We start from the raw sequence: 24,293 nt of genomic DNA on the forward strand, positions 1-24,293 counted from the left end.
ATCTGACCATAGAACTCCCTATCCCCTCCTAAATTCTATACTAAAGCTATATCATTTTCTAAATATAACATGAACTTTTATGAGTCAGTATATTTGAAAATGTTTTCCCTCCTTTCTTTATCTGTCAAAACATTAAAATATTACTTATATTTCAAAACTCAGTTCAAATACAACCTCTTGGTAAGACTTCCCAAATTCTTCAGGCAGTGCTAACTGCTGATCCTCTGACACTTACCTACCTATAATATCGTCCCATAATCCTTTACCTACATCCCCCACTACCTTGTTTACTCCTTAAGGACAAATACTAAGTCATTGTATCATTTTTATTTTTGTAGGTATTTGTATTGCATAAGAAAGTACCTTCTTTCAACAAAAATAAATAACTAGATAGATAGATAAAACATGTTTTAAATTCCAGGAATCAAGGTTCTTGAAATCCTAGAACCATTTTATTTCACATCCCAGAGAAGCTGTCCTTCAATATACACTGAGTAACATCTCACATACATTGTATGCTTCCTATACTTTCTTGTCTGAATTTAGGTTAAGACAGTTTTCACCCAGAACACAGTTTCAGATAGACATTTTGACCACCAAAACAACAGAATTAATTTCCGGAAAAAGAATGCAACACCCCTGCTAAAGTCCTTGGGAATGAAGATTGTTCACAAGGCCCTGCTTTTTCTCTGGGGCACTAGACCATGCACTGAAGTTCTTTTGAGTGATTTGCAACCCGGATGGTCAAACTGAAATTTCTATCTCCTCATCTTATAACTACCAAGTATGGAGTAAAGTTATTTCCATAGTGTGTTATTTAATTATAGTACAAGGAAGGTGGGGTGGCTTGTGTTCTAGTCCTGGTTTCATGCTGAATGTCTGGCAAGTCACTCAGCTTCCCCAGTCTTCAGTTTCTTTGTCTATGAGACTACCAGACTTGGCCAGGAATATGAGCAATCCTCACTGCATCTTCACAAGGTCTCTTAGAAGGAAGGTTAATCTATGGCATTTGTGATACAAATCTTCTTTCCTACTCTTGGCAGACATTGATAATTGATTATGATACTTTTCAGCTAAACTTTTTAATACTTTTCTACTATTCATTGAAAGGAAAATACCATTTACTATTAAGTCAATTCCTGAACATCTGAGGTCCTGAATAAGGGACGTATGTGGCCACCAGTGGGCGCTCAGTGAGAAAGTTTATCTGAAGGTTTTTAGTTTTTTTTTTTTTTTGATGCTGTAGATTTGTCTTACTCCTTCTCTAAGCGTTTGTTTCATATCCATTTGAATAACAATATGTCTGTGAATACAAAGCAAAATTGAGGTGGAACAGTCTTACAATAAACGTTCAAATAATCTATGCAAAATCATCACCAAGGAGAACTGGAAACTTCTCCCCATACCACTCAAAAAAGTGGTTTTATTTTCTTGTTGTAAACTATTCAGTATGCTAAGATCATACTGCAACAATCAAGCACTGTGTTAAAGTACATTAATGGATGAGTATTTTTCTTGGTTTAACTGTAATAGAGGCTATTTTAGTTAGGAAGAGAGAGAGTTATGAAGCTGAAAGGGGCCTTAGAAGTAACCTATGCAATACACACAAACTTGTCAAAGGAAGTCTGATGACTTGCTCAAGGCCACACACTCCCATTTAGTGACAGAATAGTAACTAGAACTCCCATAACCTGTCTTGAAAAATGACAGACCACACATGACACCCATACAGACCCGTCACTTCTGTCATATTTCTCTTCCTAACTTTTTGCAGCAATTAAGGTTTCCATGAGCCTCCTGTTCCTTTTCAAATCCCCGTTCCAATGCTCTTTCTAAATCTAATTTTTGCTGATGTTTACTTGGACAGCAGGCTTGAGAGCTGGCCAGGAATATGAGCAATCCTCACTGCATCTTCACAAGGTCTCTTAGAAATTATGTAGCACAAGGAATTTGACTGTGTCTCTTTTTTCTTCAGTAAAATCAACACAGGTAAGTAGAATAAATTTTTCATTTTCTTTCTTGAGGGCAAAGTATGTTAGGAAAATAGTGTTGATTTATATTCCTAACACAACACTATTTAGAGATGAAGTCCTGTGACATGTTCTGCAGTGTCTCTTGGTGGACAAGCAAAAACCTCTGACAGAGAACAACTGCAGCTAAACTATTATTTTCAAGTAGGAAATTATTTTTTCTAAGCATCTTAAATAATACTTTGCTCTTACAACTACAGGACTCTGTTTGAGAGTTCATGGAGGGCACTTCAAAAACAATCCTTATTTATCCTAATGACTTCCCACAGAAAGGCTGGTTTTTTTAGATGAACACAGCAATAAAGGAATGGCCAACCTTAACTGATTTAGAAACTGGTTGCATCAAACTGAGGGTTTTTTCATATACTCCTTTCCCTGTAGAACCTGGGTGTCCAAGGTTGAATAAGAGAAGGACATCAAATGCTGAAGCCTTTAAAACATGAACACAACTATTTGGCTCACAGTTTCTTCTTTCAGCTAAGGGAAACAAAATGAAAAGTCATTAATGGCACTTTATTAGAGATAATTCATGTAAGAATTTATAGAAAATTTTATAGCATTTTAGATTCCGTATATGGCAGAAAATGTCATATATAGTATTTTCCTATCTCAGAAATTACATCTTCTCAATGGAATGCTTTTAAGAATTCTAACAAGGACAATGCTCCACTGCAACAGAGACTTTCTGCCAATCAGAAATGTCCCTTCCCAAATCATAAAGGAATAGGTATCTCATAATCTCCAAGGGAAATGGTCAGTTTGGTGAATGGAGAATAAGGTTGTGTCACTGAGTTAAACCAGGAAAGATCGTGAAGGTATTTTTTAAGCAAATTCAAGGTAATCGGGCTGGTCTGCATAAATTTATTTTTTCAAAAGAGACTATCAGGATAACAGGGTAATATGCAAGTCTGTTCCCAGCCAAGACAAGTGTAGAGTTGCTTAACTTACTCAAATGTGATAGTTAAATGTTATGAGGATTGTGTCTTTATCTAAAACAAAGCAAAGAAATGGGAATTATCACTAAGGACAAAGATGATTAACCTTGAATGTATTCCTTCATCTTCCTTATGTAACACCTTAGAGCAGAGGGAGAAGACTCAAAGGATCTCCATTTAAATCCGTCAGTCTTTCACTAGTACAAATCCTGGGCAAGCTGGAACTACTAAAACTCTCTGAGTTTTGTTTCCTTCTTTGCAAAAACAAAACAAACAAACAAACACCAGAAATTTGATCTACTTTATACAGCTGTTGTACAACTGGTGAAATAGAATGTAAATGTGCCTAAGGTTTAGCTGGCTAACATAGAAGCTTCTCTCTCTTTTCTAAATTTATTGAAGAAAGGTCTTCTGACTTCAACTGGTTTCTCCTTCTTCCTAACATAGTAAGGAATATTATGTAATTTTGTAATATGCAGTAAATGCTAAAAAGATATAATAAACTAAATCCCAAGGGAAAGAGGTTGGGCAGAAAAAGGAATTTAGATTGGCTGTCGACAGGATCAGATTCACTGAAGGTTGCTTTATAAATCTCAGTGGTTAGTTAAATAGAGAGCAGAGATGTTTAGAAATGCAAGCTGTATCACTTGGCCACTTTTGCAACAGGCAGTTAATTGAGGACAAATCAGGCTTAGCACACTTCATCCCACAGCAAAGTGGCCGTGACCACAGTACAGAAAGAGGATGCCATGAATTTTCTAATTGGGAAATCTAAACCCGAGGAAATTCTCAAAGCAGCAGGCATTAATAGGAGTTAGGCGTAAATAATTTCCTATCCTCAAAGAATCTTTGACATAAAGCTGCCATGTTTTATTTCAGTAATAAAAAGTTTTGTTTTTTTAATAGTAAATGCTTCAAATGATTTGTATTAAACCCTGCAGTAGATTGTGCCTTGGAGAGTTAAATATACTCAGCTTCTCACTAAACGGCTTTTGGTTCATCATAGGTGAATACCATGTGGTAAATCAATAGCCAGATTGATTTCCTATTTATAGGAAAAAGTTCAATTATTTTTCATTTAATGTATAAAATAATAGTTTGAAGACTTGTCACATGGTAGTTATCTCCCTTTACAAGATTAGTGCCCTGTAATCAAAGGCAATAAAGGTATTTTTACCTGAGGAAAAATATCTCCCCCTTATTTTATATTAGTTAAGAGTCTACCTATATAAAGTAAAATAATAAAGCAAATGTTCCGATCATTTATGGGGAAGGGAAACAAACTTCCTCTTGAAATATCCACATAGTTAAAGCAAAAGTGGTTCTATAGACTTCCATTCTGTGCTTTGCTTCACGCCAAAACATCTGGCTAAAAAGTGAAAAAACACCCAAATGGCATTGTATAGGAAAAACACCTAGATGATTGATTGCATTTTTCACTTTAAAGTCAATGTTTTGATATTATAGAGATGCGGCCTTTGTTCAATAGATGCAATCTTTCACTGGCAAAAAAAAGAAAGCATGGCTTTACAAAGACAGCTTTGCCAAGGACTAATTTTTCAATTCTAATTTTCAATTAACAGTTTTAAATAAAGGAACCAATATTATATGTCCTGAATCCCACTTACACTGTGTCCTAAATTGAAAGGCAGGAAAAGCTGTCACTAGAAAAGATTGCAAACTGGACTCCCCATGTATTCAGCACAAGATCAAACAAACAAACAAAAACTGGAGGCAACATCTTAAAACAACTTTAAATTATTAATCTAAGGTGACTGCAGCAGAATAAGGAGCTGCGTATTTTAAAAGTGTTGTATGCCCAAAACATTACACAAATATGCAATAACAAAACAAATTGTGTTCATGTTGTAAAGAGAAATAACTAAGGACATTAGCAGTTAGGTAGTAAAGATTCACCGAGCTTCTTACATATCCCTCTAACCTCAAGTTCTGTTTCTGAAAGTGAAAGGACACTAATGAGAATACAGAGACAAAAGGTCATTAGTCATGTTCTCCAGAGGACAGTTTGGCCAGCCTTAGGGGAACAAGGCTGGATTCAAAACTGGGAGGGAGGTAGGGGAGCCTGGTCCCTTCCCCAGATTGAGGCTTCTTGAGATACCCAGCACTATCTTGGATCATGCAGAGTAAAGGGCTCTGGAGAATTCCAGGGACCTGTGATCCAGATTTAAGGCAAAACTAGTGTTCCACTTGATTCATAATTCCAAGAGTTATGACAAGGTATTCTTACAACAGACCTAAACTGTCCAATTTTCCAAGCCTCCCTTTGTCACATGCCATGTTTTATCAACACCTGGATGGGATCTCATAGAGGTCTTTTTGGTCTTCATTAATCACAAAAATTGATGAAGGATCCTAAGATTCAGTTCTGTCTCTATTCCTCTCACATAATTTCTTAATGGATCAACTTCTTACATGTATAAAGAGTACTAGTGTGGGCTGGGGATGTGGCTCAAGCGGTAGCGCGCTCGCCTGGCATGCGTGCAGCCCGGGTTCGATCCTCAGAACCACATACAAACAAAGATGTTGTGCCCGCCGATAACTAAAAAAAATAAATAAACAAATATTAAAAAAAAAAAGAGTACTAGTGTGACTGAGGTGTGTCATTTAAATTTTCTGTGGCCTAATTTTGTCATCTGTAAAATAGGATGTGATTGCAAAATACCAAGTGATTGTAAGGATTAAATAAGGTGTTAGATAATTGAGAAGCATAGCATAGTGTATACTCAGACTTTTCATTGATTCTGGTTCTGAATGTAAACAATCAGTTTAAAGCAATGTATAATCTTAAAAAAGTCATCACAGGGCTAGGGATGTAGCTCAGTAGTGGAGTACTTACCTAGCATAGAGGAGGCACTGAGTTAATCACCAGTACTGGGAGGAGTGGGTTATTTTTTCATTCATTATTCTCTATTGCTACCAAGGTCCCTTTGCCAAACTATAAGACACACTGGGCAAAAGAACAAAAGAAAGAAGGTGGAGATGAAGGTCATCTAAGACATCAACTGTTCTCCCAGAATGTCTGATCACCGCTGTTCTAACAACGTCAATAAGACTGGCTAATACAAGCTGGTTTGAACATGTTAGGGCTGCCTAGCCCAAAGAGGGTCTGAGCAGTAGCCTGGGAAATGTACTTTGAGAGGAGAAAGCTCAGGGAAAGGGCTTTAACGCCCTCCTGTCAGTCTTGAGAAAGCAGAATGTAACATGATTTCTTTTTGTCTTCTGCTTGAAAACAAATGTTCCTTTGCCTATCTTCCCTCTGTTTAATTAGTCTTCTGTCTTTCTCAGAATTCAGTCTGTTCATTTGCAAATAGAGGACATCAGAAAGGCTAGTGGGTGTGGTGTGGGTGTTGGGGTGGAAGGAGGTTGAAGTGTTTATTTTCAAAGCCACAGGGGTCCCCATTTGAAAAAGCACCCAGCTTATCTCAATGTTTTTGTTTGTATGATTTTGAATTAGAAGGTTGGAGCAATTCATTTAGGAGATTAAGCTGTCTTTATAATGGGCCTAGTTGCCCTATTTATTCAATAGTATTGGTAGGGTTAAAAAAAAAAAAAAAGGAGTCTTTCAGTCTTTCTATTGCTGCACTCTTAGTTATTATTCCAGTGCAATGATTTTAAAGAATTCTTTCCTTGGGTCTTCCTTGGATTTCAATGCCAATTATTTTTACATAAAAATGATGTTTATTTGCTAGCCACAGATAAAGTTCACCACCTTGATGTTCAATGATTTAGTGTTGCCAGTTTTAGTAAGTAAAAATACAGGATGCTAGTTAAAATATGAATTTCAAAAAAACAAGGATTAAAATTTCAGTCTAAGTAAGTGTGAAATCACTGAGAGCTCATGAGGTATGCTTACACTAAAAAATTACTTATTTATTTAAAATTCAAATTTAACTAAACACCCTGGGTTTTATCTGGTAATCCAATCAGGTTTCCATAGATGTTACAAATGTTCCAAGAAGGCCAAGTGAAAAACAATACAAATTTATTTTCATTACTGCATTTAAATTTACTTTCTACAAAGTGCTTTACCAGAACAATAATTCCCAATTTATGAATACAAAAAGTGATACCTCAAGAAATCAAGTGAATTTTGATTTACAGGATAAGACCTGTTTCAAGGAAAATTTTCTCATCACAAAAAAGTAAAGCCAAAAGGGTAACTGCCATCTTCATTTGAATTAGAAGTTAATGTCTTGAACTACTATGTTTAAAGGTGAATTTCATCTCTCATTTATGGTGCAAAACTAACATCTTATGCAAGGAGAAGCATAACACCCCAGTTTGTATCTTAATGATGAAGTGGCCTTTGAACCATAAATGAGTGATTTCTCCACAGGAGACCAAACATTTGTTTGTGACAGTAAACAAAAAGCAAGCTGAATTTTAGGTAGCATACTAATTTCATGTAGTTGTTGATAGAATAATGAAGTGAAGAGAGGGATTTTTTTTCTTTTGATGAAATAAAAACTTTTGCCCTTGACATAGATCTTAGTAATAATTTCAAACATAATTATACCTGTATGTATGTAAATGATTCAATTCTTTCTTTTGTTTTTGGCTTTTACAAAAAGACAGAAAGGAACTGGATTGTTATTTTACAGTAATTCATTTACAAAGCCCCTGAATTAATAAAATGTGGAAATGAAATAAAAGGCCTAATTGTACATATGGGCTCCATTTCATTATCTTAAAATCAGATCTATTAGTTGTTAAATTTTTTTTTGTAGACATCAAGAAACCTTAATCTCTTTCTTGCTTTTCTTTTCTTCTTCTTCCTTTTTTTTTAAATATGAATCTTCCGAGAAAAGGAAAAAGAGACAGCAAATGAAAAGCTTAAATTAATATATAGTATTTGGTCAAGAAATTCCTATTTGCCATTTAAATAAAACATCAGAAAACTCTTTCTAGCACTTCATTTTGAAATACCCCTCATGCTGGAACTAAGACCTGCTAAGAAATACCACTGAAAGCTGCCACTTGACCCGGAATTCCTCTACAAGAAAAACTAGCCATAACTACATGAGAGGCCTATATGAGAAACTGCCGGAATGTCAACTTCATTTGCAGTGGCCCCATATGGCCTGATCACTCTCCCTGGCATGATAAATCACTGGCAGAATCCTTACCTTCCTACGTTTGATCTCTGCTCAGCAAGATGTGGTTTTGATGTGAAGAACTCCAGATCTCTTCGGTCAGAGACAAATAGCAGTGGCACTGACCTGCCAAGTGCTAAGTCTCTATTAGACCTGAGTGAAAAGCCGTAAGCTTCTGACAAGTTCCCTTGCCTCAGAATTTTCCAAGCCTCTGTGGTCTTCATGAGCTTAGCCTGGCAAAAAGGCTGTTGCAATGGCTTGGAGGAGAAATGTCAACAAGCCTTTTCTTTCCACCACTATCACCAAATATTACAATCAGTTTTTCCTAACACTTAAAGAAGGAATTCTTTTGGGAGTCATTGTTCTAATTTCTAGTACTAAAAGTTTAGCAAAACATGAAACATTTTGATTTTGATTTCCTGTGGATCTTTTCAACACTGCTAACCATTCATGTATACAAGGACAGTCATTAACAGAGAATTCCATAGACCACCCTTTGCTAATTATCAGCACATCCCTGAGAAAATATTTTTAACAAAATTGTTATGAGTACAAATTTTGGATCCCAGAAGGACTACAGCTAAATATTCAAACAAGTTCAACACTGTCTTCATAAAAACAGATGTGGAATCCAGAGAATTAAGAGTTCTAAAGAGTGGGGGTGACGTAGAGAAATCTTACAGCTTTTCTAATCCAATCCCTTTTATAAGTAGGGTGCATGAATAAATACGCATCTCATTCCATCATCTCATTTTGTAAGTAATAAAACTTCTGTCCAGGGAACTTAAGTGCCTTTTCTGTATTACAAAGCATTTTCATATCCCCAGGGCCTCATATAGAAGACACAATCAATTGAGCAATCAAGTGATTTTTCTCATTCATTAATTCAATAAATACTTATTATATAAGGAACTGCTAAATGAGCAGACAGAAGCAGCAGAGATGGGGTCAGAACACTTGTCTTCTAATGCCCACTTTACTGTCTTGTTCTACTCTACAATGCACCCCAAGGGTTTTCTTTTTCAAAGGAAAAGCAAGTGAGTGAAAGTGGAGGAGAGTTTTCTATCCTATACTGTGTGCACACTTTCTTTAAAGTAGGTTCATAAAAGGAAGCAAGTTATTCCAAAACATTTCACACTGGGATTCACTTTCTAATTCTAGAATTTTATCTAATTAGTAACTACACAAATGGAATCAAAGTATTATTTTCTAGTATGTATTCATATTCTCTTTCATTCAAACACAAAAGATGTATGGACCACACATGTCAAAGCAGCCATGATACTGGCTCTCATACAAATTCAAGTACAGGAAGAAAACTAGCTATAATTTTACCCCTTGATGTGACTTTCAAACACACACAATATTTAATAGAAATAATAAAAATAAGTATTTGAAATAAATATAAAATATTACATTTAAAAGATTTCTCATGATAGATTTGCTGTGTTTGCAAATCATGTGTTTGTCACAATAAAAATGACATCAGAAATATCAAAAATTGTAAGACTAAAGTTGGTGTAAAATTTTAGTTGGATGAAATGATAAGGAGTTCCATGAAAGCAATAAGTATGCTTGGTCTCATTTTAATAGCTGCACTATCTCAAAAGTCTTCCCCTTCATGCCACTCAGAAGCATAAAAAAAGATCCACATTATCTCTCCATAAAACTATGTATTGATTAAAAGCAAAATGTTTGGTTTTTGTTGTTTAATGCAGTTTATATACCCATATTTATTTATCCATGTCTATGTAAAGAGTGAGCAATAGTCTTCCTTAATTAAGATCATTAAGAGTTCCAAAAATTTTGTACATTTCTTTTCTAAGCCTTCTTTTTCTCTGTTGGAAATCCTGGTAATGATACCAGAATGTGAGCAAACCTCATCAGTCTTCTCCCTGCTGTTTACAAGACAGGATTTATGCTCAATGTACTGACTACAATGACACACATCACTAAGTGACTAAACTACCACCCAAGCTTTAATCTGAGAAATTTTTCACTCAGTACAAATACTTATCTGCATGGAGAAACATGGAAGAGCAATTATAGCCAACACATGTAGTCTTTAAGAGTATACCAATAAATACCCATTTGTGAAGGTTAATTTAATGCAACCCAGGCTGTTATCTGGAATAGTATATGTCACCAATTCAATCCATTAAGTAATTACTAAATTCTCAAGAGGGCTAACAGAAGTCAAATGTGGTTATTCCAGGTTCACTGCTTCTGGGCTCCCTAAGGACTGGTTAGGCCAACAGCTGGAGAAGACCACAAAGATTCCCAGGCATAACAAACAATTTATGAAAACAGGTAAATGAGTCTATCCAGAGGATGAAAGTCATCAAGGGCCTGTTCTGAGAGAAACACTTAGGGAAGCAAAAAAGAAACACAAGTGGCTAAGAATAAAAAGGATATAAAAAAGGTAAGAAGAAATGGCAAGTCTGCCTGGGAAATAAAGGAGAAAGAGAAGTATGTTTTCTAAAAGTGAAGACAGAGAAATCTGAAGACTAACTTAAAAAAGACAACCTGTCAGCAGTTTGGGGGTAGGATTTTGAGTCATTTACAATGAAACCTTAATCTTGTACCCCAGCTACCTCCTCGCTTTATCACTAACTCTATTTTAAAAGTTTGGATACTACATGAATTTCTGTATTCTGCATTCCTACTGAGGCTATATGTAGTGAATAGATCTGAAATGATTTTAAGAGATGATTGTTCATAACAAGTGAAATGCAATATATCCAACCAAGTCTTCCTGCAAGAAGTGTCTCTCTGTTATAGATTATAGACAAATACCCAAAATGATGGCATATGGGGGGATTAGACAAAAGATGAACTATATAGTAACATTCAATGTTAATCAAACATTCTCACTCCCAAATGAATCTTAATAACCATAATAAAAGTAAAAAACACTTTTCAAATGAAAAACAAGCAAACGGGTTATTAAGGGGCCTGTGTATTCAATTAATGACACTCCACAAACAGCCTTTTACCAAAGTCTAAAAAATTACATTTACCCAGGTGATTCATATCTAAAATGTCAAATTGTCTCAATCCATTTCCTCCTCCATTTTTTTATGGTTAAAATTATTGCTAATGGGAGCTATAGACAATATTAACTAAATTTAAATTTGGGATTTGTGGTCAAAGAACTGAGTTTGGTGCATCATATTAAAACACTCAGTAGAACTGATAGTTCAAATTAATTGGCTTTTTGTGGTTCTTGTGTTTGTTCTTGATGTTATAAGCAGAAATAGAAGAGAACTGAGTCCTGAAATTTCCACCCACTATTGTTACTGAGACTGGAAATTTTATTTAATTTTAATATTCTTGATTTTCTTACTTACAAAAGAAAAAAATAATACTATGTTCACATCATAGGGTTGCCAAAGAATTAAGTACTAGTCATATGTGAAAAGCACTTTCAATACTACATTTTTAAAAAGCTGTACCTATTAATAGCTATCTATAATAGTAAAATACAGGAAGTGGGCTGGGGTTGTAGCTCAGTGGTTGAGCGCCTGCCTCAAATGCTTGAGGCACTGAGTTCGATCCTCAGCATCACATAAAATAAATAAATAAATAAAATGAAGATATTGTGTCCATCTACAACTAAAAAAATTTTTTAAAATACAGGAAGGGTTCAACAAACATTTCTGAAATATCTATACTATAGACTGAGCCAGATGCTTCAGAAAGGCCAAGATGCATTAAAGTTTATAATCTAGTGAAAGAAAAATATAATGTAGAAGCAAAAATTGTATCATTTAAAAGGGCAAACAAATAATACTGTTTCTCGAAGAATTCAAGTTCATTATCAAAAGTAAGTTATGCAGACAATTTTGTTAGGTATTACATATATAGGAACACAAACAGAAGGGCTGAATTCAGTGTCAAGGCATACATGTAACAGCTTCTACAACAGCTTCTTTAGAATCTAAGGCATACACACATGAATCAAATCACTTATAAAACCCAAATACAAAGGTAAATGTGTAACACCAGCTTTAACTTTAAAACATAAGCTCAAGTATTAACAAAATGTGAAGTGCTAAAATGTTATTTTCAAGTTGGTACTAAGGAATAATTAAAATTCTTTACACTAACAGGATAAATCACAGTATTGAATTAGTTATTCAAGAAAAAGGTTTTCCTATTAGCAATTATTTTTCAAATTGTTATCTATACATGTTTTCTCCTATAAACAAACAACACATATTGAAGAACTCATTTATTTACCTTGGCCTTCCATAAATGGCAGCGGGGTGTGTGTGTGTGTGTGTGTGTTCACTCATGTGTGCACGCATGCATGCAAGAGACAGCGGGTCTTAGTGCAACAGTAGTTAACATTCAAACACAGTTTTAAGTGTTATAAGAAAAGTAGAGAAATAAAATCTTGATATGAATTTAATAATAATAATGACAGAGTTTTGTACAATGGCCCCTAATAGGTAGACTTATGAAACGCACTTGTGTCCTTAGTATAGGGAAACCAACATGTATTAAAATTGGACATCAGAGTAGAATTAATTTCTTATATTTTCCCATTAAGGAGAAGATCAGACTTAGAGAAAGAAGACCACACATTCTTGACCTCTTAGTCTTACCCCAAGATAGCACAGAATACAATTTAAAACAATTCCTTACACATTAATATCATTTGCCTTTCCTCTACGTTAAATCATTTGTCCTTCAGATTTGTCTACCCTTATATATAAGCAAATACCAATTCCAGGAAAGATAAGACACAAATGCAAAAAGCCAAATTTTAAATAATAAAAATGAAATAAAACTTTCAGAACAATGTAAGAACTTAGAATTTTCTTAAACAGTAAACAAAGAAAAGTTCCTCTTCATTTGCATTTAAAACTGTATGACAATTACACCAAAGAGAGAAGGGGCGGGGGCTTGGGAGGAAGGAAGGAAGGAAGGAGAAAAAAGTACAATGGGGAAGAAAATGTTTGTGTAGTACATATCTAACAAAGAATTACACTTCCAAATACATTACTACAAATCAGCAAGCACATATACACAGAAAAATAAGCAAATGATAAACTAGCCAGTTCACAAAGGAGGAAAGCCAAAATGGCTGGTAAACATGAAAAGATGCTCATTCTCACAAGAAATCAAGGAAATGCAAATTAAAGCAGCAGAGAGACACCATTTAACACATCAAATTGGCAAAATTATGAAATTCCAAGTATAAGTGAGATACGGAGTAATGGGGAATGTGGTAGACGGGTAGAGTGGATAGAAACTAGTATAATCATCTTGCACAGAAATGTGGCAAGCCCTAATTAAGTTGTAGATACACATCCTCTATGAGCCAGCAATATCACTTATAAGTATATATTCTAGAAGCTCTCTCACCAGGCATATTATAAGGAGACACATTTGGAAATGTTAAATGTAAATGCTGTTACACATGATTCTAACAGCAAAATACTGAGTATCTTAAATGTCAATAATAGAATGAATAAAAAAATTGGGAAACTGTCAAGGAATAAAATAATATGCAATGTTGCAATAAATGAGTTGGGGGTATATCCAACTACATGAACGAATCCTGGAAATTTGATGCTAAGCAAAACAAAACACATTGCAGAAAGATATATACAGCATGGTGTATATTTTAGTGTGAATAACAACAGCATTTATTATTTATGGATACTTATACATGTACAGATACATATACCTATGAGAAACATAAATGCCTCTAAGAATAGTGAGAAGGAAGAAGCAACAGGAAGAGCTTGTAGGAGGGTTTCATTGTAATTCTTTTAAAAAATTAAAAGTAATGCAGATGGTTCCCAACTTATGTTGGTTTGACCTATGCTTTTTCAATAAATATGCAGTAGAAACTACACTTCAAGCCAGGTGTGGTGGTGCACGCCTGTAATCCCAGCAGTTTGTGAGGCTGAGACATGAGGATATCAAATTCAAATCCAGTCTCAGCAACTTAGTCAGGCCCTAAGCAACTCAGCAAAATAAAATACAAAACAGGGCTGGGAATCTGGTTCAGTGATAGAGCGAGCGCCCATGGGTTCAATCCCCAGTCTAAGAAAAAACAAAAACAAAAACAGAAACAGAAACTACACTTCAAATTTTTATCTTTTTCCAGGTTGGCGATGTGTGGTATGATACTCACAGGTGATACTGGGCAACAGCAGCAATTTCCAGTCATCCCCGTGATAATGGTAAACAACCCATACTCCACAGTGCACTGTGTTGCTAAGGTAGGATGTTGGGTAGGTTGGATTAAATGAATTTTTGACTTCTGATAGTTTACCTTACACTGGGGTAATCCCATCTGTTGTGTAAAATGTTAAGAACTAACAAATCTGGGTATAGTTACATACATTTGTTGTATCATTGTCCAAACTTTTCTGTATGATTAAAATGATGGGGGAATGTGATGATCATTACTATCCAAAGTACATCTATGAAGGCATGAATTGGTGTGAATATACTATGTATACAACCAGAGATATGAAGAAATTGTGCTCTATATACGTAGTAAGAATTGTAATGCATTCTGCTGTCATATATAAATTTAAAAAATTTACATAAAAATAATTCATTTCCTAACAAATGTGTTACAATACAGTGCACTGATCACATGCCACATATGAAATGTCTCCTTATCTTCTGAATCCTCCCAGTTTAACTGATTTATGTCAAGTATTTAGCACCTTCAATCATGTACAACAGTTTCTTGGGGGCCTATCTTCACCTCATGCCCAAATGGGAATTCTCTTCAGTCTCCTCCTAGAAGGAACTGTCTCTATGTATCTTTTGGTGCTAGACAGTGAGTACCAATGCTTTCTACGAGGTCTTAATGAATGTTAATAAGCAAATAAATTTAGGTAAGCAAAACAGTGGCTGCTAAAAATAAAATTGGCCCTGAGATAATACAATTAGATAATCTTCTCTAAGAAAATCAAGTTATATGGTACACTGGATATCAGATTCTAAAATATAGATGAGACAGAATCCCAGGTTTCAGGTTTTCTAGGGAATTTAACCAAAGAGTAAGTTTCACACATTGAATCCAAGGCAGAAGACCAATTTTCACATCTATGAAAATAATATTTTAAATTGATCTAATTGAAAATAATACTTAATAATTCTTCATATTTCATCTTTCCAAAGTTGTCCTATTTCCTCTCTTCCTCCATACACTAAAATTTCCATGATCATATCCAGTCTATAGATTTGATATAAGTATAGTAGTGAGGCTGGGAGGAAGAGGAAACAGGTTATTTTTGCCTATTAGCAGGTTTGCTAACTTCATAGTATTTGGCCAATTCATTTGCCTGAAAGTAGTTCCATTCTACTTATATGAACAGCCACACAACCTATACCACTTTCTAAGTTTAAATTTTAGGAAATCCCTAGAAATGACATGGAGCGAAAAAACTTGAACCACTGGCCTTGAAATCAGTAGGCTTAGGCAAGATGAATGAGAAAATATAAAAATGTAATTTTTAATTATTTTGAAAATTTTCCCTATCTTTTATAATCAAGATTGGAAGGAATTTCCATACCCATGATATACTGAATTCTTACAAATGAGAGAACTGTTTCTCTGTCTCTCAATTCCCAGTTTCACCTGGAAAATAAGTTTTATCTTTCCAGAGATCTAGGGATAAAGAAATTGCTACTTTGGCTCTCCAAAAATCAGACAGTGAGGAGAAAAGAAAGTAGAACAGTACCTTCTTCTGCAGGTAACAGGGCTGAACTGAAGTTAAAGGAAGGCTTCCTTCTAGAATAAAATTCAGAACGTTCACTCCCAGACATTATAATTTTTAACCACATTGTACAGAGCTCAATTAACCCCCGTGTTTAGCCCCAGGGAAGTGTTGAGAGCCTAGAAGAAGCCAGGGTGTTAAAATTACCCAATTATTATTCCAATTGGAATTTTCAAAGCCTGGAAGTGTTTTCAAATTAAGTGATGCAACAGAGGTTTGCTGTAAATAAAGTCGTAAGAGTTAAGATTTAGAAAGGAAATAGTTTAAACATAACTCAATATTAAGTAAGCCAAACAAGTAATAAAGACATGCCACAGATGGGAAATTTCCAATTTGGATAATGTCATATATTTGAAAAGTTAAATAGACTAGAACTCGAGAATATGTCTGAAAGGCAATTAAAAATTAACCAAGATGACATTATGGCGATCAACTTTATGTACATTCGATTTGGTGTCTTGAGAGGAAATGAATGTCTTTGAAATGACCTGTCACAGCAAATAAAGGAAGGAAGCAAATGCTAGGAAGATTTTTAAAATAGTTTCTGCCTGGTGCTTTTACTTTCTGGAAGGTGACTGTCCCCCAAATTCCATGCATTATCTTGGGGAGTCAGAACAAGTTTCTTCACTTTTAAATTATATAAACCAAGACACATTCCCACTGCCAGAAGGTATTCACCATATGAAAATGTCCTCATATGTTGCTACACACCTCAGGTTTAAGTACTAGTAACATGGCAATATCTTTGTTCAAACTACTTAAAATACTGGAAGTATCTATTTCCAACCTGGTGTTTATGTTCAGTTAATTGGGCATACTGAGGTATATTAATGCTAAATTTTGGTACATCAGATAACTAATTTGTTATTAAAATACTGGATGAACAACTGTCTGGTTTAATGACTTTTTAGTGAAAACAAGAACTTAATGAAGAAATATGCAGGGTGTCCCACTTGGTAAAAATGTATTACAAACACATAAGGATTCCATGGTTACCCAGAATATTAAACTCTTATGAGTAATCAAAATAGTAAACAATAGCTTGTTTTATAAAACTTTATTAATCACACATTTCGGGTCTCTTAAAAATGGAATCCCATCAATTTGTAACCTCAAATATTATAATAATCCAAATATAATCATCACTTTATAAAAATGCAACAGAACTAATATTGGGTGATTATCACTGTATGCCACTTACTTTCACACAACTTTCTCATTTAGTCCTGATAATAACTTCATAAGGTAGGTGTTATTAATCTAAATTTTGACACATGTAAAAATTGAAACTCAGTGAAGAAACTTAACATACTTTTGACTACCACAACCCCAGAGCCTAGAACCATACCTGGCACCATAAGTTGAATAAATGTTAACTGTCCACATAATGGTAAGTACATTTTTTACCAGGATTTGATCAAAGGTCTGTTTTAACTTGGAGTCAAGGGCTCATACATTTTTTTTTTTTCTAAAATGTGGGCTATATGGTCTCTGCTGAAACTACTTGACTCTGCCATTGTAGTCTCAAAGCAGCTATAGTCGATATGTAATTGAATAGATGTGGCAAAACCAGACAAACAGTCTGTGGTTTTCTGGCCCTTGCAAACTATAAGTAAGACAACTAAAAAGACAAAACACACATTAGTATTTGTATTTCATTATTAAATTAAGAAACTCACAATTGGGGATTGTGTGTGAGTTCTGAAATGCTTACTGGTTTGATCATGATCATTATCCTTCACTGAGGTCAGAGAGATTCTTCATGTCCAACTTTTCTTAATTCTGGCTATGAGAAAGTCAAACCTCACAGAACAGGTAGTGGAGAATCTTTTACTCTGAAATAGAAAAGCTATCATCCTCTCCCCCCTTTTTTCTTTATAGAAATAAAGGACAAAGAAAATCTCCAGAAACCATAATTACATGTGGTTACACAAAGCCATGTAGTAATAGGCATGAGGGCAGGAGGACCTAAGTTATCTAAGGTTAACTTAGATATTTAGATTAAGTTATCTAAATCCAAGTCCTATGATGAAGTTGTTTTAGCTTCCCTGGGTTAAATGGTGATAATATATAGCAAAAAGTTGTATAGTTAACAAAAAAAGTGTTTTTTAAAAAGCCCAAATCCTCTATAAACATGCAGTTTGATTGATAATTTATGATCAAAAACAAACAATCTCAAGTAAAGGTTTACATTGAACTAGATACACACCTATTTAAAAGAAATCATTCGTGAAATAGGTAAGAATTTTACCCAGAACCAGAACAATTCATAGAAAAAATTTAAAAAACTAGTAATTTAAAGTCGAGAGCTTAAAAGTCACAAAAGGTGACTCTTTAAGAAGAACAGACCAACTTCATATTCCAGGACTGCATTAGAAGCAACACACACACACACACACAAATAAAGACTTAAACTCTCAAAAAATGTGTCACATACTTAAGAAAAGCAAAGTGTATGATAAGGAATACTTTATCAATTTTTAAAAGTCAAGGGCAAATCTCTCTTACCTTTTTTTCCTATTTATTTCTTTCCTTTGAAAGGTTTTGCAAGAATTAAATAAGATTTAAATGAAAGCACTAGATAAATCATTAAGTCTTACAAGTTCCTATAAAAATGTGACATTATAAGTATTATTACTATTTTATTATTACATTGATCAACTGAACTACTGCCATACTGGCAACCAATATTTGGCACTCAATCTTTCTCATAAGATCCTAAGCTCCTAGAAGGTCAGATGTTTCCATGATCCAACTAGAACAGTTAAAAGTATCATTGTTAGGAACATGGTCATTCAAATACCCTTTGAATTGAATTGAGATTGACCTCAGAAAACAGTATGTGTTTAATAAAAAATTGCTAAATGAATAAATAGTAGGCACACAACACATATTAGTTCTGATTTTTCCAGTTGATTGCATTTTTTCTCTTCTAGTGTAGCAGGTCAGTAATCAAAAATATTCCCCTTCCTGCCTCTGTTCTAGCTGCCCACAGCATCAGACACTGGAAGAACATGTAACTCTTTTTATCACTGTTATTTATGGGCATAAATTCTCACTGAAAAAGCAACCAACAGAAAGTAAGCACACTTATATGTGGGGGCAGGAATAGGGAGGATTCTCCTAGAGCCAAGAAGAGAAGATGGAGTCAACATATAAGTGGAAAAGTAGAGGAATATTTCAAAAACCTGGGAATCTGGAAAGGTTCTCCCTGCAGTCAGGGGCAGTCTGTAAAGCTCTGAGCTTTGATTCTACAACGTTGTGTATTCCTATAATATGATCAGCCATACAAAACCAGACTGATAAAACAGAAACAACTCAGAAAAACTTTAATTCATAATAGCTTAGCTAAAAGCAATCAGAATCCTATGCTAGCTGTTTAGCAGTCTTTTGAGATATAAGCAAGAAAGTGGCTCCAAATTGGTGCCCTTGACACTTCATGCCAGTTATCACTCTTTCTTGGCTGGGAGTTTTAATGAAAAGACATTCATTAATAAGAAATCATTTTAAAAATGTGGGGTCTAGCTTGCTGTATTAGGGAAAGAGAAACAAGCATATTCCAAAAGAGACATTGCTATCGATAATTAATCTAGTACGGATACTGGAACTTCAGAGCAGTAAGATTATTTTAAAAACAGAATATAATTGCCTGAAAGTCAACACAGAGCTAGGAGTTTAGCCTTTTGGGCATGCTTGAGGACTGAACTTTAATTCTATAGCATTTCTACTGGACCTGTGACAGGCAAAGGTAGTAACTTTAAAAATTAAAACTTTTCAAAAGGTACAAATTCTTTCAGAAGAAAGAAAATAGCTTTAAAAAAGCAGAAATATCCAAGATCACAAGTGCAAAATATTCTAAGTATATGCTACTTGAAATTCTCATAATCTGACTATATCTAAGTATTAACTCTATGTTTATCCTCAAATGACATTGCAAAATCATACAGAAAAATCATATTGTAATAGCCCTCAGTAAAACTGTATTCGTTTAACAAGATAAAAATGATTAATTAATGATATATCTGCTTGTCTTAAAGAACTATTAACTTATGTGAATATTGTGTTTGTTTTATATATGCTTTTCAACAGTCCCTAAAGCATATTTTAACCCATTACGTGTTTCAAATTTTCTAATGAATATAGTATCACTGCTAAAGGACATAACTATGCATTCTACCTTCTTTATTCTTCTGTTTGAAACTAAAAAGATAATTTCCCTCATTTATGATCCTAAGTGATTTTAAAAAGAAACTCTTCATTAACGTTGTTTTCTTTTTAAGTGTGTGTGGGGGGGGGGCGATCACCTTGGGCTTACCTAAGGATCAACCTCTGCTCTTCATGTTAAAAATAAAACATAAAACTGCTTGTCTTAGAAAATTTAGAATTCTCACTAAAGAGCTGAGGAGGAAAGCTGCTGGGAATGTTCGGTTTACAAGTTTTTGTGGAAAGAGCTCCCCTTTAGATTAGTGTTGCTCAATGTTTATGAGGGTTGTTTGTCAAGGCAAAAATAAGGTGCCTCCTCCCCTCAAATTAAAGAATCAAGTTACAATCCATTATTTCATTTCTGATTGTTTTTCTTTGTAATAAGTGGGAAAGTGGATACTGACTAAAAGTCTTCCCCCAACTAAAAGACTCCACATTAAAGGCTCCAATTAGCTATAAATCAGTTGTCTTTCCTACTGGGGAGAACAAGAGAGAAAAGAGAGGGGGTAGTTAGAGAAAAGAGAACTGGAAGAGTTTCCAAATTAAATTCTGAAAAAGATACCTACTGCAGACCTAAAACCACTTTCAGAGGCTGCTATTCTGTTCAAAAGTTAAGACTAAACAACCCTCCCAAATCTGAGGGTTGGGTCCTTTCTCAAATGTGTAGGTCTTGCATTTTAAGACCTCTGAAGAGCCGCTGGAGAGGTTAGAGACCCTCATAAAACAAAACTTTTATGCTGCATGCTTTCCCTGCTTGTTCCTAAGACCGAAGAGGTGCCCCACATTGGCACTATTGTTATGCAAACAATGCCTAAGGGCCATAACCATTAACGACCTCTCATTAAAATGGCCTTCAAAAATTTGTCACACCCTCTAAAAGAGCTAGCAGGTACATTAAATCCATCTAAATCGACATTCAAAACACGAATCATCCAGATAGTATCCTAAACTCAATCCATGTAAAATTTCAATATTGTGATGGTTTGGGGTATTTCTCTTTTCAGCCATTAAGCCAAGAATCAAACAATTTAACTTCTCTACAAAGCGTAGTGGATCTTGTAATAAGCATGATGGAATACAACTTTAGCGATATTGTGAGTACACACATAGGTTTAAGTTAATTGCAAGAAGTGTGCGACGGTAATAGAAAATCAAATAAGAACTGTAAAGTGAACTCCAAGAAATGTGGGTCTAAATCCCATCTATCCGAACCCCACCAAGCTATAACATTACAATTCCCCGCTTCATATATATATATATATATATATATATATATATATATATATATATATATATGTGATTCATTTTTTTTCTATGACGAATTTGTGGAAAGAAAGTAAAGTCAACTTACATTAGGTAGCAGACGCACATTTATATATGTGTGTGGTGTGTTTTTTAAAATGCAAGGCAACAACAAAATTCCTGTTTGTCAAAACCAAAAAAATGTCAAAGTTCGTTTTAAAAAAAGTTTTCAGTAGAAACGCAAACCCGAAAACTTGCACAAATATAAAGCTTCTTCAAGTTTCCCAGGAAAAAAGTCACACTGCTTACAAAACTCAAATGAAATCCTGACACTGGCTCTCGCTGTGCTTTTTATCAGCCAGGTTCCCGTGAAATTTGTCACACACCGGCCAGAGTGCCGGAGATCTGACCATTTCCTACTGGAAAAGCGCTCCGCTCGGTCCGGGCTCCGAGGACCTGCCGGGCGGCTGGGAGCGAGGACCGCGAAGCGATGGCCGGGCTACGCGGCGATCCGGCGGGAGCTCGGGTCTCCTCTGCGGAAACCGGGAGGTTTCCGACGCCTTCCCCGCGGTCTGGGGCAGAGCCGTTGAGCCCTTCAGCGAGCGCTGCCTTTAGGCTAGTCCCCGACGCGTCCCAAGACACGGCGGGACTTCAAAAGCCACCACCGCGGAGATAGACAGGGCGTCCGCTGCAGCTCAGGACGGCAGGCTTGCCCCAGAGACCCCGGCCCTCGCCCCCTGGAGAGCCTGATGAGGAAGGAAGTTTCTAGAAATCCTCCGTGGGCCGTGGGCGCTTACCTTGGTGTACTTGATTTCGAGGTTGGGCGTGGGCGACGGCAGGAGGTGCAGGGACGCCATGAGCGCGGCGGGGTCGGCCTTCACCTCGCCGGGCATCTCGATCTTACTGGAAGTCATGGTGGCGGGCCCAAGTGTCTCTCGCCCGCGGCGTGGGCTGTGCGGGCTGTGCGCGCGGTCCGCGGGCCGGGGGCGCGCTCGCCTGTATATAGGCAGGTGTCAAGCTGGGACTCTTCTTATTGGACGTGAGGGCCGAGGCGCGGGGGGCTGGTCCATCCTACCTAGGAGCCCAGGCGCAGCCCCGATTTACATAAAGCCCGGGCCGCGCGGCCCGCGCCCACCATCCAGTGCGCCCTCGCCGGGGTCTGCGGGGCTCGCTCCACGCCCACACGGCCGCCGTCGTCGACGGCCAGACTGCGAATTTGCTCGGGGCTCTGTCACTGGACCGTCTCCCGACCGTCCCCTCAGCGTCCGAAGGAACCGTACCTTGGCCCGAGTCAGGCTGGGGGTCGTGGCCCCCGGAAGCGGGGCAGGGGAGCCTAAGGGGTGTCAGCGAGAGAGCCAGGACGTGGAGGGTGACACCCGAGGGCCAGATCCCTCCCTCTCCCTCCCTGGGCCGGCCGAACACCAGTTCCCCTGTGGTTGGGATAGGGGAACGCCCTCGGTTCTCCTCCCAGGGGAAGGGGCGCGGTGCTCTCGGCAGCGACCCCCTCGCCTACACTTGTCAGGGTGCGCGGTGGGCAGAGGGCTACGGAGGGGTAGTGATGGGTGCGCCCCACATTCGGAATGAGAACCTTTGCGAGCCAGTGGCGCTTCGTGGCCCTCCTCACGCTGCTTCTCCCGCCTGATTGCTGCCCTCTGCCGGCAGGGACCGGTCCGGGCGCCTGCGCTGTGGCTGGAGGAGTGGGCTTGGGTCCTGAAGCTCTTGAGTTGTTGCGTTGTGCCATGGGCTACTTTATCTCTCCATATCCTCCTCTACCCCTTTCCGTTCCTCTCCCCAAAAACACCCCAAAACACCTGGGGGTGGGGGTCCCTTGTTCTCCGGATAACAACTTCAGCCTCTCATGCCTTGGATCTGTCCCTGCACTGCTCTTCCGGGTTGAGCGTCCATCTCCATAACTCCTAATTTTTTTCTGTAGTCCAACAAGCTACCTTCTGGTTTGTGGGTCAGCATATATGTGCAAATCAAGAACTCAAGAGAGCCGGTTGCTGTGGCGCAAGCCTATAATCCCAGAGGCTCAGGAGGCTGAGGCAGGAGGATCATGAATTGAAAGCCAGCCTCAGCAAAAGCGTGGCGCTAAGCAATTCAGTGAAACCCTGTCTCTAAATAAAATACAAAATAGGACTGGGGATGTGCCTGTGGGCACAATCCCTGTACCTCTGGGGGCGGGGGAAGAAGAAGAAAAGGAAAGGAAAGGAAGAAAAATAGAGAGCCATTCCAAGTTGGGCTTTTGGGGTCATTGGACTGAATCCACATGAAAGACCTTTAATAGAATCCTTCCCCCTCCTCATGCCCAATGTAGGCCTCAATGTAAAGCAAAATCCTACTGTGAAAAACTTTTGATCATATTTTTTTTCATGGAAGGGCATATTATTGTGAGTGTCTACTAAGCAACTCCTTGATTTACATTTTACATGCCATTTTCAGAACACTGGATTCCAATTTCTTTGGGTGTTATCAGAAAACCTTTGTGTTAGATACTTCCAGTAACTAAAACTGCCTAATGCTTGGTTCTTTCACGCTAAGCAATAGTGGGTGTAGACAAAATATTCAATTCTGGTAATAAACTTGTAGACATAGTTCCAGCCTCTCAGGATCCAAAGTCTCAATCCAAAGTGACTTAATTTACTACAGAACTTCACTTAGGCAGTTGAGGGGTATTGATTCAGAGGATTTCTAGGCTCCAAAATTATGCCTTAATTATGGCATATGTTCATGAGATACATTTTTATTAAAGACTTAGAAGACTGGAGATAGCATTGAGGAATAAGAAAGTAAGATCTTGGGGTTTGTTAGGGATAGAGAGAGAAGTTCCTGGCAAGGGAGAGCAAGGATCTATGTGGAATAATCCCTGGGGAACAAACATGGAAGTGTTTTGAACACTTGCATGCAAGGTACAGTGCTTGAGTCTGCATTATAAACTAGAGCAAGAGCCCTTGCCCCAGTGAGCTCACAGCCTTCACTACTGATAGGTAGATGACCTACTACCATGAGAACCTG

At 37.0% G+C, this 24,293-nt stretch overlaps 1 protein-coding gene across 3 annotated transcripts in view; it reads right to left on the reverse strand.

The window, feature by feature from the left end:
- Aldh1a2 (aldehyde dehydrogenase 1 family member A2) overlaps positions 1–22,654 on the reverse strand; it is an 89,500-nt gene extending 66,846 nt beyond the window's left edge. The window contains exon 1 of one of the 3 annotated variants that reach the window (XM_046461792.2): positions 22,076–22,654. In XM_046461792.2, the coding sequence (XP_046317748.1) occupies positions 22,076–22,192 (117 nt within the window). In that variant the 5' untranslated portion in view covers positions 22,193–22,654. Of the gene's footprint in view, positions 1–8,112; positions 8,132–21,387; positions 21,584–22,075 lie in introns of those variants that run through there. The other 2 variants (XM_058584840.1, XM_046461793.1) reach the window with 2 other exon arrangements.
- Between the last annotated feature and the right edge of the window lie 1,639 nt (positions 22,655–24,293).

Source organism: Marmota monax, unplaced genomic scaffold (genome assembly GCF_021218885.2).
Source record: "Marmota monax isolate L192 unplaced genomic scaffold, Marmota_monax_Labrador192_F-V1.1 WCK01_AAM20220418_F8-fsc00001, whole genome shotgun sequence".
NCBI lineage: Eukaryota > Metazoa > Chordata > Mammalia > Rodentia > Sciuridae > Marmota > Marmota monax.